General features: G+C 36.0%; 2 protein-coding genes across 2 annotated transcripts in view; both read right to left on the bottom strand.

Annotated features, from left to right (window-relative positions):
• Positions 1–20,110, bottom strand: part of LOC110452741 (ornithine decarboxylase-like) — an 87,614-nt gene that overhangs the window by 13,141 nt on the left and 54,363 nt on the right. The gene's annotated exons all lie outside the window — the stretch shown is intronic.
• On the bottom strand, positions 10,956–12,501 carry LOC110452743. The gene has a single exon (XM_021501395.1). The coding sequence runs from the start codon at positions 12,432–12,434 to the stop codon at positions 11,202–11,204; it is 1,233 nt and encodes a 410-aa protein (XP_021357070.1). The 5' UTR covers positions 12,435–12,501; the 3' UTR covers positions 10,956–11,201.

The following is a 20,110-nucleotide window of genomic DNA, read 5'->3' as shown; positions in this document are numbered from 1 at the left end:
GACTCTTTGTTTATTACTAATATATCCTGATCTTTCGTTTCCTAACAACTCAACGATTTGAGCTTTCTTTCTTTTACAGTTATTTCCTTCACATCAATGTAATTGCAATCTAAATGGCTTTCTCAGTTTGACATACAGAATGTAGTTCGACCAGTCGGTGTTTTAACGTTATTGATAAAGTAAAGCGTAGATAAATAAAGCATATACAGCTTACCTGGTAACATTCGTGTTCACTAAAATCTCTAAATTTGCAGTAATGAAACTACAAAATATAATAACAATGATATAAATTCACAAACCTCAATCCATTATAATGGTCTAGTCATTTTGTACATTTTGTCGGGGATCCAACATCGAAGCGGAACATTTACCAACAGTTGGATTTTTATTTTTTATTTTTTTTGTATCTGTTAGTGATCTTTTGCTTTATTTGAATTGAAGTTTGTGAATTTATATTATTGTTATACTATTTTGAATCGTCGTTACTGCAAATTTAGAGATTTAAGTGAATATGAATGTTACCGGGTAAGCTGTATATACTTTATGTATCTACGCTTTACTTTATCAATGTAAATGCAGTGATTTTTTAACGCAGATATATGAGTTCTGTGCTCGTTCCATTCATGTGGGAATTATCATATCTCAATAATATTCAGGACCCGCCTGAGAAAAGTTACAAAATAACTGTTAGTGTTTTAACATTCAAGTTGCAAGTGTTATATTTAACAAAGTACAGGTGTGGATTGTTACTTTATATTTTTGAAACGGTGTCAAGTACATTTTAAGACGTGTGTAAAATCTGGGATTTTGTGTAGCTATTTACTCAACTGACATAGTTGTTTTTGTAATATCGTACACATTTATAAGCTGTACAATATAAACATTACGTTATGCAATAGTAAATCTATTAATGCTTTGTCCCGCATTTATCTAGTCACGTTGTCGTCTAGAGATAGCTGAGAAGAGCTTGTACATAAATTTCATAAGACTGCTCGAAATGTAGTTCTTAAAAGGTGATAAATGGGTCACTAAATAAAATGTATGAAATTGAAAGCCCTTTAATGTTGTTTTTTGGGGGGTTTTCAAATATTTTATCCCCCCCCCCTCCCCATACCAAATATTATATATATATATAATACTGATATGGGGCAAAGAAGTAATTCCAACAGTGTGGACAAGTTTAGGTCAAATAATACTGATAAGTATATACAGATAAATATAAATAAATTGATAGGAACTGCGAAGGTTGGGGAGCCCTGGAGTCAATCCCCTAAACAATATGGTGTCCTCACACAGGAGGGCTCTCATTCATTTTTCTCTGCTAATTTTATCTAAATTCAAATATTTCAATTTCATAACATTTTTTCATCAATATAACATTCAGAAATTTGATTGGGAGATAAAACATTTGTACATAGAGTATTGGACATCTACAGAACAAGAAGATACTACCACATTTCACACACAGCACACGCATCCAGACATGTTTACATATACAACAGTATCATAATCACTAAACATAAACAAAACACTTATACCCACACATATATATACACATATACATACGTACATAACATACACTCTCACTACCTACTTACGTACATACATACATGCATACACAAGCACGTACATACACACTAACATCAGCAAGTATGCATGCACTTACATACGTACACATGTATGTAAATACAAACATAAATGTCCATTATTGCATTAATTTGCATGTATCCATATAAGCACCAGAAAATACATATAATGTTCATGCACTCTACTAACCCGTATTGTGTTTGTTTTCGGAGAGAAAAATATCAATCAACAAAAAGACAAATTGTATTATACAAAAATTCTCAAAATAAATTCTTCCATTCCATCCATCTTTGATCAAATGTTTCATTATATAATTTTTTTACTGATAAAGCATTCTCAATATTATATCTGAATGCACAAAACACATTCAAACCATTTAAACTTAACTTCTGTTTTTTTTTCTAGAAACAGTATATATATAATATTTTGTATACAAAAAAATATAGTTAATGGGCATAGGAGCATTTTCAGTAATTCCTAAAAGTATTGTTTCCAACTTAAAATCAATGATTTTCCTCATTCTGCTAAATAGTCTCTCTTTTAATTCTTGCCATAGCTTTAAGGACTGTGGACATGCCCAGAATAGATGTTCTGTAGTTTCTATTTGAATTTTACACATATTACAGATATTGTCATTTGACATCCCAATAGTATTTAAATAGTTTTTAATTGGGAGGATACAATTTTGTAATCTGTATTGAAACCATTGCAGTGTTGTGTCTTTTGTAACTTCAAAGACAATACTATATACTTCAACATTTACCCATGCCTTAAAAACAAAAACATCCCTTAAATGTTTTGCCTTGCATTTACCTGGGCCATATTCTTGATTATAGAAGATGTTTTCCTATCTTTAGGAAGGAGACCTTATGCTATTGCGCAAACTTTTATGAAAAGTGTGAAAAGTTACAGTCAAGAAAAATCTAGGTCTAACGAATAATTAAAATAAATAAAGTGATTGCTTTGTTGCAGAAGAAGCTAAGCAGAAGGACATGGCATAACATAAGGGGTCCAATTTATTGAATCAAAAGCGTTAAAATAAACTTCTGTAAACAATATTAGAATATCGACTATCGTTCATAAACCCCCTGCTGCTCAGTGAATAAGTGTAGACATTCATTGCAGTGATTTGAAAACTATCGGTTTAGAGACAATGCTCGTTGATTATCAATGGTAAGGCCTTAGAGGAGATTTATTATACTTGTTTATTGAGTTCAAACTTTAAAGCCGTGTAGTTAACAGTAATGTTGTACATTGTCATCGATTAGTGCGTTTGATATTGTTTATATCCAGTTGTGTTGGTAGTTAAGGTTCGACTTCTCGCCGTTAGGGGAGGGGGAACACCTTGTTTCGAGCCTCCGAACAGGGTTTTGAAGTAGTTGCATTTTTATTAAGTTCTTTTGGGAATAACAACCTTGCGGCAAGCAGAGTCAAATGTAGACATCTCTGAAAAGGACAGAGGAAGTCAAAACAGATACAGGTCCTTAATATTGCAACAGACCAGATCTGTTTTCATAAATGTCCCCAAAGGTCAAAAGTCTACGACTCTGCATATTAATCGCTTCTGACTTTAACATTCAATGGGATAGAGCAGGCCACTCCTTTTCACTCGAACATGCAGGTATGGCAATAGTTGCAATGGTCTTGCTGTTGTTCTGAATAATTTTCAATATAAAAATTGGGATGATGCCCAGAAGTACTTAAACGAATAGTTTTTTACATATACCTTACTGTGCACAATTTATAATAAGCTCGTTACACATACCACCTGTAAATGACTCTTGCGTGGTTCCTGGGCATTTAGATGTTACAAAGTAGTCAGTAATCCAATGCGTTCACAATGCCAACATGTCCATCGGAAGTATTGTACATAGATGTGATTCTTTCAGATGTCGTTTGGTGAAGCTATTGATCTTCTAGAATATTCCAGATGTCTTTGTGTGAAAACATCTTCTAAAATGTTCAATATCAAATATTCCAAGTGAATAATCAAACACATCGTCCATTTGTTCACACATACTGTCATTAAAAAGAGATATGTGTTGCCCTTGTTGTAAATTCGATTATATTAAAACAAGCATTTAGACAATTTATAATACGTACATGCTCACGTTGTATCCGGGAAAAGCGTTTGATTCGTTCGTTTAACTTTGAGGTCTTCACACAAGCAGCTACAATTTAATACAGAAATGGATTAAGTCATGCTTTACTGATTGTGTAAAATGATTCTCGAAGGAAAAACATATCGTCCGAGTGGTATGGATGGTTACCTGTGTATCTGTGTCCAAAAATAAGTGAGACTTGTAAAAATTTGTAAATATAACTGATCTGAAATAAAAACTGATAACGCAGGTTGAACCTGTCAAAGGTTTAATCACTCCTTTAACGTGATAAAAGGAGGGTTGAGATATTTATAAATAACCAAACCTTCGCTCTGTATGCAGGTGTTCTGCTTCTCACGTATTTATCAGTACATATACGTCTATCCAGAATAATCTACAATCCTACTTAGAAAACCGTACCACAGTGTTTTTACCTAACTCAAGTTATCTATCACTGGTCAAATTTATTTCATTTTCGCATCAATTAGATATTTCAAAAAACACACTCAACACACAGGGAACTCAACAAACAAATATAAAGTATTACACTATTGAAAACATATTACCTGCATGACAAAAGCAAACAAAAAACTATAAAAGAGGAACCGATTCCTTTGGTTACTTTAATTTTGAGACCGATCAGAATAAAACAAGATGGCCATGAGGCTGCCATATTTGCTTTTAAGATTTATCGCTCTTTCTCAAGAATTATTTTTTATTCCTTTATTAATTCATCTGTAGGCTCCTCATGGTTCATATTTTGGAACTTATTGGAAAAATCAGATGACTGCCAGGTAACGGTCCTCGATTTTGATATTTCAATATTGTTGTTGCCATATCCCAAGAAGCGCATGACACCTTTTTGAAATATCTTGTGAAGGTTTCTTCTGGACTATCGTTGTGCATGTTACATTTATCAGGAAACTACGATCGCCACCATGATTTAAAGAGACAAATTTTATAGCTATTTCTAAAAGCAAAACGATGAAAAGTAACGTCTCTTAGAAAGGAGACTTTCAAATCCAGTGGTATGGATTTTTTTTTATCAAATACTACCAGGAGATGCATTTACTGTTAACAAGACTATAGATTCAAAATATGGTGGGCGCTAGGATCTTTCTCGGATCTATTATAGCTATGTGGTCACTTATAGCTTCTAAAACAAAAGAGGATATAGTATCACTGATGTAAAATGGGTCTATAAGGGATTGTGTAGTATTTGTTACTCTAGTTGGACTGGTAATCAGGTTAGTTAGATTATATTGCTGTGTGAGAATGCTAAGATCATTATTATTTCCTGTTAATAAGTCAATGTAAGTATCCCCTGTTAATATAACATGAGGAGTGTAGTCAAAAGCTATGTCAAAAGAATGTTTCAGTCGAGTCCAAATTCCAGAGTTAGTATTTTGCCATGGAGGTTTGTATAGTACACATAGAGGATATTTCTTATTATTAGTACAAAACTCAATCCAAACTATTTCGTCATTCGGTGATTCAATATCAAGTCTGCGTTTAGGCAGTATGTCTTTAGTTGCAAAAAGCAGGGATAGAAGGATCGAGATGTGTTTCTGTTAGGCACAATATGTCTACGTCATCGGTAAAACTCTCAAGAAAATCAATTTTATTTCTTACGCTACGAATATTCAAGTGCATGATTTTTAATGAGTTATCGTCAGAAACAGAAAAGGATATATTGTCGGAGTCGGAGTCGTTAGATGAATAAAAACTGTCTGTGGGTCCTTGACGTGTGTGTATGTCCCCTGACAAAAGTAAGATTAAGATTAAGACAAGGGCGATATTGTGTGGGTTGCTATATGTCTGTAGCAAAAACAAGAAAAACAACTGTTATAGGCAAATATATAAAATGTAGCTTAAATAAATCGTAATAGGAATAAGTGTTGTTGTTGAATCTGTACGTTTTGTTTAAATGAGTTTGTTTAGAGTAATATAGTCCGATAGCACATCTCCATGTGGATAATGAGCACCCTGTCATGAGGGATAGAAAAAGTACGAAATAGGGACATGGAGACTGCTTACGGATAGTTCTGTTATTGTTACATGTACGACTGTCAGATAACCAGGATAACTAAAAGGTAAGAGCGAGGGGGACAAAGAGTGGGGAATGAAAGACAAGAGCTAGGGAAAAATATAAACACATTTGACACAGTTACACAACATCGAAAAAAACAATGACATTGTAGTAATGTGTTTGCGGGTGATCATTAGAAATATGACGCTGGAAAAATTACTAGTCGTATCACATGATATGGACAACCTGTATAAGTCCGACAGATGACGTTAATTTTAACATGAGTATAAACACATATGGGCATATATATTGTAACAAAAATGATGACAAAAAATATGTACAGCAATGAAATCATGAATGAGCATCAACTCAAACTATCATACGTGAAAGCCGACACGAATGTAGATACAAAAATGTAACATGAGTGACCACATATATGTAAAAGCGTGTGTATACATGAATGAACACAGGTGCATGTACATGTACTATGAAAGAACACGAAAGCGATCGTGAGTAAAACTAAATGCAAATGTGAAGGGGCATTAATTGACACGAATGTAAATCGGATAAGATTTGATGTTAGCCCGAACATAAACACGAAGGAGCCGTCAGAGAATTTGCACGCGTACGTATTCATGAGTTCATGAAAGGTCCGAGTTTAAAAGATATTGTAGACATTTCTGTACAAGGCATGAAAACAGCATATTCATTTGTGGTATAAAAACTATTTTCGTACAAGAAGTAGATTATAAGTATATATACGAAACAGCAACAGACAAATATTTAAACCCATATGCACACCAATGTATATACATACATTTGTATGAACATACACACATATCCTAGTTCTTTCACACACATACTAATACAAATATATAGTATACATGTAGATATCAACACACACACACACACACTCACACACACACACACACGCCCACACACACGCATTCCATGACATGCATGTATATATACATATTAGTGTAATTTATAAGCAAACACTATCTATGACTCTGGAAATTTATACACATGGGGTTTTATGTTCGGGAAGAACAAAAACAAATAGACAAACGAAAACACACAAGCGCCTAGCCTAATGACGCCGTTAGAGAGAGAAAAATATAGAAACCTCTGGCATTGTAACGCAGACCGACAATAAACGTTTTTGCACCAACTCCAACACTAAAAACTACAGCTGTCCTATACCAAAATAATATAATTTGGATTGCGCAAATGCAGCTTAATATTGAACTGATATTGAAAGCGCTGGTGTGCTTATACAATAATTAATCTGTATCTAACATTCCCACAGTGGAGATGGGTTTGCTCATATACATGTGTTAAATGTCAAACAAACCAGGTACTAAATAATCAAGCGGGCTTGGACACATTCGAATCATGATTAGAGGCCAGGGCAGTTTTCAAACAAGTGCCAAAAACTAATAAGAAAATACATATAATGTTTTTAGACATATATCTTATACGTGTGTTCAGAAAATTCAACCTAGATATGATGGTGCGTACATATGGGACAGAATGCGTTCATATATTGGCGGATACAGTATGCGCGATGTGTCGAACTATATGGGCTGACGTTCAAATGTACCCGTGAACGCGTGTGTTACCGAAGTACCGTTAGCATGTCTTCAACGACGTTCGAGTGTTGTATAATTGACCGATATGCACCGGGGAACCCCTTGATGTTTTTACAAGTAATCTATAATATTTGCATATCAGAACATGGATTTGCCCACTTCTGAAGCGATGAGACATCTTATTATTTATATTCATAGACTATATTGCCAGGAATTTAAGTATATCCAAACAAACAAGCAATAAATTAAATAAAACAGGCCGACCACTAAAACAAAACAAAAACATGCATTTACATCAATTATCTAAACACAGTAGAAACCGTCCTCGATATCCAGGGGTTACGCCACCCTACGCTCTCTACGCAGCGAAATTGAACGTAACCCCTGAACATCGATGATGAGCGGAAGCATACCGACAGGTCTTCTGACATTCGGGCGGTTTGTATGTGTAGTAATCTTGAGTATATGATAGTAAATAATACGCACCAGCATTCAAAAGTAGCATATCAGCGCAAGTTTTACGATTATGCATTAATGATAGATAGATTGAAGACACGTGATGGAGACCGTATCAATATCGCATCATGGCAGAGATGTTTGATGCATGCTATGTACTGATTCAGTGTTTTAACACAAGTGCAGCTTGATATGAACGATTTTACAACATATACAAAAGGTTTATAATCTACTGAAAATCTTGGTATTATACACAGTTCCGGTCCTTCACGTAACCATCATTGGAACTGGTTACGGGTCATAGGAATCCTAGGACGCTGAGGAGGTCGATACCATGGGGGATGCTGTGTTTTCAATAGAACGTGGGCGATACTTTGCCTCGAGTGCTCGCACACATGCCTCCGACTTGGTTAGAATTTTATCTGTGGTTTCGACAGGTTTGTAAAAAACGTCGTCCATCCATCGTCCATACGGAATTTATGTAGCTGTCCTGTCGCAGTTTGTTGAGTTCACCTTCTCGACCAATCAAAACTCTGGACGGTCATTTACCACGTGTGGTATATAACTCATATCTATCTAACAGTCTGCGTGTTTAAACAATGATCTGAGAGTGGAATAACACATCGTATTGTGGTAGAAATGTATTAAACAACCCGTTTTATCAGTCCAGGAGGTAAATGGAGAATAAATGATAAAAGACGCACCGTTTTGACAAGTACTCACTTGCATGATCTAGTACAGTACTGACAGGTAGTGAACCTGTAGGTCTGATAAAAGTCACCAACTGATCTTATCAGTTCAGTATTCACAGCTTAACGTTAAACGGACTCGTACTTCTGATTGTATATATGTGACTTTAGTAATCACAAACTCTCAATGTATAATCATCGTCCTGAGGTATTAATTTAACTAAAATATACCTCAGCATTCCGGTGATGATTTAGTATCTGATATTAATATTATATTAGTTCATTCTATGAATGTAATAAAGATCGTAGCAGAGGGATGAACGTAAGATGCAAACAGGCGATTGGACTATTAAATAATACAGCATTAAAATAGAGTAAAAAGACATGCCAAAATTAAATCACATTGCACTCTTCAGCGTTATCGTCGTACTAGGTCTCGTCGTTGCGGCTGGGAGTCAAAGCAGGTGGAAATCAAAACTGGGTGCAATCTACTGCTGAAACAAAAAAGGAGGTTAACAATAACTTCATTGCCTAACTTTAACAGTACGTTAGTCAAAAGAGGTCACTATGGCAGACGTCGTGGCTAAGAAAGGCACCAGGAGAGTCTACCACCTTGTATCCTGACAGATGTATGTAGGTTACACGCAATTAATTGCACCTATAAATATAACACATGTACAGACAAATCAATATCGTGTTAGTTAATTCACGTTTCTCTCAACAGAAGCTTTGAACAACAGTCTACCTACTTGTATTCTGACAGACGTACGTAGGACAAACACTTGTCATTACACCTATACAATTAGGTAGTTGGTACAGTATGTAGAAATAGCCCACTGAACCCTACAGCTGTTTTGTGCTTCTTACCAGCACACAGAAGTTAAAGTACAATACTTAATATATCTATAGACATGTATGGCACATGTACAATGTAGTTGATACAATGGTCTACTGTACATAGTATGGTTCAATATAAAGTGTTTATAAAGTTGATGTAATATGATCGTTATCTTGATTTAACCAGCATATCTGTATCTCACTGAGATCCACATTACACTACAGAACGTACATATCTGGCTTAAAATCTAAATAAAGAATATAAAGGGTACTATCTTTATGTCACGAAATATCAGACAGTTCCAGTTTAAGGGAACATATGAATACTAATATTATTTAACATACTACTTATTGAACTCGAGGGTGTTCTACGGAAGGGTGTTAGTGTCATATGATGTTATTGTTATGTCGTAGTAACGACAAACGATACAGAGTTTTACACACCTTTCTCTCAACTATAGTTTATTACAGTTCCGGTTATTTACCTTTCTGACCCCTTACATCACGTACGAGTCCTAAAAGGACGAAGCTTATGAATAGTGTAATGTAATTTTTGTCTGTGTACAGAATCTATCACCAATTATTTCAGGTACAGTCACATGTGTGTTTCTTACGTTAAACCTAAAAACCTTTACAATCTGCCAATACTCGTACGGGCCTTTATCTGACCACGTCACAGGTCTTTGTGAATTGCCGTCCTCAATTTGATAACTGTTTAGTTCACTAATTTTATAATCTACTTGATAGCCCTCCAACAGTTCTCACGGTCTTTTAGTTCTCATTGTGGTGTACATAGGTATGTAATTATACTCGATCATCTGTATCTACTATATATATAGTGTAATTAACTCTGTTCGATATTCTAACATATTCTGATTAACAAATGAATAAACACAACGGTCCATGGATGTTTATAATTTAATTATTTGATATATACATAAATAATTGAAAGTAACTTTCGTTTTGCTTTCTGTCAAAACACATGATAGTGCATGTGTTTGTATAAACACAAGTGATTACATTGTGTCACGCTATGTGAAATAGATCAAGAAAACATCACACACGTACCACAGTGTAACACAGACATTTAAATACACTGTTGAATTTTGTAAATAGTGATATTTTGATTTTCCATCTAAAATTTTAAAATGTGACAAAATAGGGAAACAATATTGTATTTTTCTATTTCTTGTGATATAACTAAATTAATGAATTTGGATTTTAAGAATTTTGCCTGAAAATAAGAAAATGCAACTTGTGTAAATGACAGATTATTGGTCCAAGCGTTATTGTGATCATTATCTGAGAAACTGTAGTATATATATGTGTATCTTTCGTTTTATGTTTTATCACACTTCCATATTGCTATTAAAATGTACATATATTATATATATATCCAATCATTCTCAAATGTAAGAAAACTATCATTTACAACGGTAAATTTCTATTTATCACACAATGTACTGTGTTATCCAGTGAATATACCCATGTCATATTTATTACGTATTAACCCATGTAATATGACCTATCAGCCCTGTGATTGGCTTTACGTTTCAATTGTTTCAATTGTGACGTCATGTCATATAATCAGTACAAACTAAACTTTTCTTTTGAAAACAAATTGTCCGGGTAGATGCGGATCTACTGGGTTTTTTTTGGCCGACTATTTCCATTGCGTACACTATACAGTTTATTATCAACCGTTAAAGTTACCGATTATCTAGCTTCACACCTTAATAACGTCAACGTCAAATTTACACCACATATCAAAAACTGATCCATTCAATTCCATAGATCTATATATGTAGTACAGGTAGAACATTAAGGGATTATCTCTAAACACATTTGTACCCGGCGATATGTTCTATCATTACCACGGATTTCTGTATGTCACAATACTTGTCTAACTCTACAGTCGCATCACATGTACGGTACCGTCCACACACCCGACCCACACGTTTCCATACGTGTCTACAGCCACCGCTGTAGGGTAGTACACTCCATGTTTCTGGTCCAGGAGACAAGTGGCCTGTCTACTATCTCTCTTTGGGACATACACCTGGTTGTTAGTGTAGTCTGGTACAAACAGTCTGTCGTACTTGTCACATGACATCTTACAGAGGTTCCTACTACCAACCTGTTGACCGTTGTTGAGTTCACCAGACCATTTATATTTGGTTGTACCAGATCTGTCTGTTATGATTAATACATTAACAGAGTCCGACACTGCAATGTCTCCTGACGACAAACATGTAATATTCAGCCCATTCATTCCACACGCCACTTTCCTCACAATCGTACCTGACTGATTCAGTACCACGATGGCTAATGTACGTGTACTAACAAACACCTCATCCCTCTCGTTGATGCTGATGTCATATGCTTTATGTGGTCCGATGTCAGCTAATGTTTTTACTTGTTTGTTATGTAGTGATAGTTTATACACAAATGTACTGATTGGATTACTGGTAATAAGTATGTCTGTTGTCCCGACCATGGTGATTCTGTACGGACAGAAGTCCAGTTTTACTGTCTTTATGACCACACCCTCCTTGTTGACTAGTACCAGACCCTGGTATTTATTTATTGATAACCATGCGTGTCTGTCGTCGACTGGACATATACCGAACATTTTATTTTGCTGAGTAACAGTAAACTTAGAGACACGTTGAACGTGTTTACTGTCGATGCCTGTCTTCTCGTACTGGTTCTCGTGGTGTAATTCACCTAACATTTTCGTCAACAGGACGCAGTCGATACTTCCGGTAACAAAGCTTGGTAATTTCGGTAAAACATCCTGCACATTAACATCATACAAGGGTACAGTTGTCCTCAATGACCTTTCCATTTCAAATATACTTGTTGTATCCGTCATTTCCGCTTTTTCAAGCAGACTCGTCAACTCTCTGACTTTTTTCTCCGATTCTTGACCAGCATTTTGGTGCATTACTGCGTCTTCCTTTTCCAGGGACGATAACTCGGCCAGAACTGCATCCGCGATAGAATCTATTTCTGACTTTATCATTGCCCGTTGTGCGTTAACGTCTTTTCTCATTGTATCAATGTTACCTTTGAATGTTTTGTTACCATGCTTCGACGTCTCGTTCTTGAAGTGTGCAATTCTAGCAGATATTGCTGTCATATGTTCTTGCAGATGTTGCTTTTTGATTTGAAATTCGTCTTCAAAATGTTTCCAGTTGTGGTGTTTGTGTGTCAGGGAAAAACACATCAAACACATCAGTATGTCACAATCACAACAGTACACGTCACACAGTTTACCGGGGGGTAGTTTACATACCTCCGGTACAGGCTTGTCGCCCTGACGGGTAGCCTCTCCTATCAATACCACCTCGTCGTTTTTAGTTTTCTTTCCGCGGGTATGGGCTTCCTTACACCGGTCACATAAATTCTCCTGACAATCGTTGCAATACCATCTAACCCCGTCGTCACTGTCACACAAAGCACATGTGTAGGTTACGGGTTCCTGGGCACGGAGAACGGATCTGTTACTTGCCATATTGTCGGTTGAATGTTTCCGATGTGATTACACTTCACTCACAAGATAAAAATCGTCGCCAATTTGTTGCTCTGTCGTTACATATAGATTTAATACATGTACTGTTACAAGACGTCACGTGACTAGTTCGACAGATATGTAACTCAGCTGAACTTTGATCTGAATATACTAAGTTAAATTCAGATACATAGTTCAAAACGATAGATAAACGTATCTCGTTTATCTTACAGTACACATACTATCCTCGTCTGCCATGTATATTTTAAACAGGACGACACTGTCGATACCAATAACCCTCGCGATAGGAAGTCATCACACACTGCTTCATCAACATTAATTAAGGATTCCCGTACCGTTGCCACAAACGTATCTTGGTGTTGGAAACAATTTTTTCTGGTTTAATTATAGCTTAGATGAACCATTTTTGAAAAGAAAACCAAACTATGCAGGACTCTTTTGAGAAATAAAGATGAAATGAACACATTATAATCAACAACAGCTTTTTCAGTGGAAACATTCAGTGGGGCCTGACTAGGTTTCAAATTCTGGAATTCAGAATGTTGTTCTTTCGGTCCAACCGACTGAGCTACCTTGTCAGCGGAAGTCTCCTGGCCCAAATTTGATATTGTGATATACAAACGGACTAAAGGGGAGGTAACTGTATATAGGATAAAAACAATGCAGTGGGAAAGGGATTCCTATCATCGGGACAAAAACGTAACGGTAAAGTGATATTTTATTCAGAACGACAATTCAAGAACCAGTTCTGAACCTTGATGTTATAGAATTCTTACGAGTCGTGATTATTATCGCGACATTTGACTTAATCTTGTGAAAAACGCTTTACCACAGTTGTTAGTATTTAGAAAATAAAGCACGGCTAAAATAAGGAGATAGTTTGCTGTTATAGTACACCTAGAAATTAATCTCTACAAACCAATGTGCAAATGCACTGAAACATTACAGTGTGCATTTAAACACATTTAATAAAAAGGTCTTAAAAACGTATGCATACACTGTTTGACAATGACAGTGTTCTACTTTGTAACCAATTGTGAAACTTTAGAGGCCCAAACCCAAAAATATATACAAGAGAGCGGATGAGAGGAGAAATGGAGAGTAGACCAAAAGGGGGATGAGGGGGGAGTTGATAAAGACCAGGAATGGTGGAGACTGGAATTAGTTGGCAAAAGTGAGTATCAACAAATTACAGATTGAGATTCAAACCCATAGTTTAAGTCACGTTGAAAGGAAGAGCAGCTAGGAATCCAGGTACCTCCTATTACAATCATTGGATCACATACCCAGTAATTGGATCTGACTTTCTGAAATGGACGAAGCATCAGCCAAAGCGGCTGGCCCCCTACGAAAGGAGTGACCACCAAAATTGGAAGGGTCAAATCCCAGGGCACTGAACACGAGTCGAAAACCCTTGAGGAAAACAACATACTTCCTACGAGCACCCGAAGACAACACAAAAAAGGGACCTGCTGGGGTGGGCTGGGGGGAATTTTCTATGGCTGAGTATGGACAAAGGGGGTGATAATGAAGCCAAGGTAGGATTACTTTACTGGGACAGGCTCGAAATTGCGTGGTTGTTAAATTTTTTTGGGACAGCAGCATAAAAAGGCATGCTTCCCAAAATACCATGTTATTTTTACATGACATATCAAGGTAATAAAGCATTTTTAACAAAATGTTTGGGATATTTTACACCACTATGCCATACCAAGTTCACGCTTCACTTCAGTCAATAAATAGCGATTTCTCCAGCACGTTAAAATAGGGTCTGATAAACCCTGGGATTTGTAAAGTATAGACCACAATATTTATGTAAATCTTTAAGGATACTGATTGAAAGTGTTTTACGTCTGCTAGATAGGCAGCATATAACCCTATGGTAAGACAATCAGGACTCGCATGTGAAGCCCACACATTCTGGTAAGTCCGGAGGTGAGTATTGCATGTATTCAACGTGGATTTAGCCATCCCTTGTCGAGCAAGTGAGTTATCGATTTTTATGTCCCTTTCGCCACACACCAGAGTACCACCTGAGTAAGATTAACATGGGAGACATGTGACTAAAAAGGTCACCTACATCAAAGTTTTCATAATTGTTATTCACATAATCATAAAGACGTATTAATTGACCTGGTTCATGGAGTCTAGACGCACTATCCGCAATCACATCATCACATTGCCATGTAGCAAAGTTATAGTAGGCCGACACCAAGAATAAAATGCGAAGAAAATTCACCTTTGTAACATTTTTCGATGAACCCTTATTGATTACACATTTTGTTGTCATGTTGTCAATAAGGAGCCCCAACGGAGTGCTGATAACACTACATACACGGTTTCTTTCACATTGATGTGCTCAGCAGCAGCATATGGTAAATCCAGAATCCTGTTAGTATAAAAATAATCTCCACAGTAGTAACTACCTCCACTAACAGTACATGTATCCGTCTGTAGTTCTGTAATCGGCCTTTCGTCCAGGAAAAACACTGTTCCATTGAAGATTGTTAGAAATTGAATCAACCAGTCTAAGTCGGCAAAGAAAGATTCCGACAATAACACTTTTAATGATCCTTTGGCATTAGGAGAAATCATATCAATCATACGTCGCAAGAAAATTCAACCCCCTTTTATAACAGCACGGGCCCAAATTGATTTCCCACGAAGCGACTGCATTTGTCGTACGCTTTCACGTTTACGTTAACAGAACGAGAGTAGCAAGACCCTGAATTCCTCCAGTTTTGATTCCGGCAGACTGAAAGTCAAATTAAAGTGTCAATTATGATGCCAAGAAAGGTGATCCAGCTTATTCCAACTGACATTAAAAACTCAGATAAAGAGAAAACGGCTACACTGTTTCGGAACTACTTTTTGGTGCTACTTTAACTTCGTTGTCCGCCCTTGCTCTATCGCCGGGAGCTTCTTAAAATGAATCTTGGTAATCCTCGTCCGAATCAATGTCTTCCTGTAACACTTGTTGGATAATGTCATTCATACGCGCTCCTGCAATTTTACTTCTTTCACGATTGATCATTTTCAAGCACTGATATGATAAAAAACAGTATAAGCAAACAGGATTAAAGAACAGCATAGCAGCTGTGCAAGCCAACGGGCACGCTTCATTACTTATGATCAGCAAGCACATCCTATCAAAAGGGCCGCAATAATCTTATACGTAAAGCTAGCAAGAAAATTATGAAACTAACTAAAATTTTATTTACATGTAAATAACACACTAAGGACAGAAAATAACTCGGATTGTCTTATACATGTCGTTACTGGGATATTTGTTGGATAGGATATTTAAAGAGTTCTACAAATTTCGAGTTTGGTTTAAGGTTGCTCCATACATCGTCATCAGTGTCCATTTTCGTGACGAACTTCCGGAAAAAGTACAGCTCGGACTCAATTATCTCGAACGAAATGTGCATGTACAGCGTTTCGTCATTTCTATATTGTGAGTGCACGCGAGAACGGCATACCATGCCATAGCCTCTGGTCACATTTGTACCTGACATGTAAATATACCTTGCGTTAGCGGACTGTGGAATGATATCAAAAGTGCACATGACTTAGATTAATTTGGTTCCAAAAAGAACAATAAATTGATAGTTTTGATATCATAAATCTGATTTTTTTCCCATCTTTTTTGTTATATATAAACAGAGATAACTGTCATTGTGTACATATTATCCCTCTGCAGATATTTACGATTGTTTTCAAGGAAGACAACTCTCACTAGGATCAAAGTGATCGTAAAATGAAAAATTAATTAATTTGAATTTGAATTATATGTATATTTTGTTCAATTTTCCATTCTATATGTATGGATCTGTGTCCTGTTTGCTTTTAGCTTGTAGATGATAACTTGTATCCGTATAAATTTAATAAAAAAAACACCTTGTGTCACGTGTGTTATATATTTTGCGATAAATAAATATTTGTAGAAGGTTTAAGTATTATCGCCGAACTCGGACGCTACCTTGTAGAAACTGCTGTCAGCGCAGGTCACGGATCATTGGACGCAAGCTTATCTATGATTTTGATGAAGGTTTGAATAAGGGTATATGATTTTCTTTGTCTATGAAGCCATTGCTAATTTTTTTTAAAGAACTTCGTGTTACATATGTAATATTTTTATTTTTCATTTAACTGGTTAGATAATGCGTGAGTAGCAATGTAGGTCGGTGTTTCCTGTTGATAATGTATAGATAGTATTTTTCTTGACATTGATTATCCGGCGAACTTTTTTGCAAAACTGAAGTAAGAAATATTTACCATTTTTGTACGATCCATTTTCCTTTCAGCCTTTATTTCACAAGGAAGCTGAATGATGACATGTATATGATCCGAGGCTTAAATACTTCCAGTCGACATAAATGAGCCTTATATTTCAGTTTTGTTTTTTTATATTTGAAAATCATCGTCCTGATACAAAATGCATACACCTTTCATATGTTAAAAAAGTTGGAAAAGTATAATACGGACATTAAAAACGTTGTTAATTGCTATCTGACTCTATATAATTGTATATTAAGCACTGTTTTTCTTCTAAAATTGCTAAACGTAACACACGAATTTTGCTGCCTCACGTGATAACATGGTGTTCGCTTCTTTACCACTGTTAACTAGTTTCGTGATTAACTAGGATTGCTTGGCTGATCACGTCCGATATACATGTACATTAAATCGAACCCACCTAATTTTCAAGCATTCTGATGACCATGACGATATATGCAGGATGTTCGACTACCGCTGCATTCGCTAGGTTTAAATGTGGCAAATATAGTATTAAGGAAACGTTGTTTAAGTTAATTGAATTCTTTGACTCGTTCAGCAGAACAAACGTTGCATGTATTCATAACTGTTTCCCTAGCTGGTCGACGTCAGACAATTCAAACTCATCGGGGAAATAGTTTTGACTGCTGACTGACAGGGCGTGAACACATGTCTAATGTTACAAACCTTACATTGTCAAATTTGGTTAATAAAGTACATGGTTCGAATCCCGATCTAGCTCCACTGACTTTGTTTACACTCAGAACACTGTTGTTGATTGCATTTCATTTTTTTTTATAAACGTACCAAAATGTATGGCTTTCTTTTCATAAACAACTACAGTCATGACAGGAAAGGACCAGTTTCCAGTACTTAGTTACAATGCTTAACAATGGTACTGATATGTTTAAGCGAGTTCCAATTTCTTAGCTGAATATATTTATATTTGTTTATCTATCTGTTTATCTTTGTGTATTTACATTGTAAGACCTATACGTAATTGTATGCAGATACAGTGCAAATATTTACCTGTACTCAGGTCAAGGGTACATTGCCTCTCGTCGACCTCGGAAGGAGCTAAGTATCACATTTTTACATAGCGTAACAATCAAAATAAACATTCAAGTAAAGTTATTTTTTTTTTAATTCTGACAACTAATTGTATTGTTTTGTTTATTTTACAGGTAACGCAGAAAACGTTTCAGATAACAGATGTTTATAAACCATTAAGTTGATGAGATATAATACAATGATGTGAGGAAGCGCCGTGACTGTTATGGAAGAGGCTAGAGAAAGCAGTATCACAAAATCCTAGGGGCATCGATTACTCGTGTTTTTCTTCATTCAGTCTCGTCACAATAATACTGAACATTTTAAATCTTTCTTTATCCAGAATAGCATTACATGAATAGACCTAAATGAATTAAATAAGTTATCCAGAGTATTTGAGCGCAGGTTAAATTGGAGGGTGTCACAATTGGGAATCTTTCTCACTGTAAAACAATTTATATCATACTTGGTACAAATGTCGGTTCAGCAAGTCAGAAAACATGGTTATTATCCCCAGTCGGACATACATATGCAAAAATAAATAAAAAATCATTGAAAGATTTTATTCATAGAAAACTACTATTTAATTAATAATAATAATAATTCGAGGTTCTTATACACCGCTTTATCACAACCTAGTTCGTTTGTCGTCTCAAAGCGGTTCACAAATTATGATCCGTGGTTATAGGGCCTTTGCAACCAGCCAATATATTTTTTAACTCCCTGGGGAGCATACAGCTGGTGCAGCCATTTAGGCGCTCACCGCTAGCATTCTACAATTCTAGCACTACCCAACCACGTACTCATTTACAGATGAGTAGACTGGAACAAGCGGAGTAAAGTATCTTGCTCAAAGATACAACACAGTGCCCTGCCGTAACTCGTACTCGCAACCATTTAGCCACGAGCCCGGCGTCCTACCACTAGACTACCGTGTCCCCAAACTCCGTGTATTTGACAATGTTATTTTTTCTGGTATTAATGTCTTATAGAAGACCGTATAAAATCGATCGTTTGGCTTAAATTTATTCCAAACAAAAGGATGGTATAACATTTACAACAGTGCACGTATTGGAAGTAAGAAACTTAACTGATGCCATTGCCAGTAGTTATTTCTGATCTAAACTTAATATCATCAATTTGAATATATCACGTTGATGTTATTATTCAAAGAGCATAGTAACGTAACATATGGGACTGAATTTCAACTGCAACGTTTACGTTTTTTTCTTTGCAATAAGATAACAGATCAACAAGATCACATAAATCCATTGTCAACGTAAGAACCATCACTTACCTGTCTACACAAACGCTGTTGGTGATCTGGTATCAACAGATACTGATTATCTTCAAAGATCTATTAACTAAAGAGGTCCTATTGTACATTCGATATAAAATATAAACTTTTGTAATTTACAGCAATTTGAAACTAGTTATTTCAGCTTTTGCCATTTCTTTTGTCGGCCCGGCTGTTAGCACAGGGGGTCATAATGTAGGAGGAAACCGGAGTACCCGAAGAAAACCCACGAGCTCAGGAAGGTTCTCTCCAGGTACGCTGGTTTACTCCCACATAAGGAACCCTACCAAACCAACGCGTGCTAACACCTGGGCCAACAATAGTGACTAATAAAAGTTGAAATATGTTGTTTCATAATTGTTGATGAAAAAATTGAAATCAAAATCTGATAAACTAAAACCAGTGGATTTATTAATTGATTATTTTCATAAATTTTAATAAAACAACAATGTTTATTGAATTGAGGTTTTTGAAGTAAAACCAATTTTCATGATGTAATACTTACCATAACTTTAGTATGCATATTCAATACCTACACCCATCTATGTAGACCAAAAACAAAAGATTCAAATATCCCTACCTCCCTACCGTGACGTAACCCATATCTCGACGACAGAGCCACGGAGTGATCTCCCTTCCTCAAACCCCCTTTTATGGA

The sequence above is a fragment of the Mizuhopecten yessoensis genome, unplaced genomic scaffold (genome assembly GCF_002113885.1).
Source record: "Mizuhopecten yessoensis strain PY_sf001 unplaced genomic scaffold, ASM211388v2 scaffold6863, whole genome shotgun sequence".
Taxonomy (NCBI): domain Eukaryota; kingdom Metazoa; phylum Mollusca; class Bivalvia; order Pectinida; family Pectinidae; genus Mizuhopecten; species Mizuhopecten yessoensis.
The sequence above is the reverse complement of the archived record's forward strand: the minus strand, read 5'-3'. Positions and strand labels throughout refer to the sequence as shown.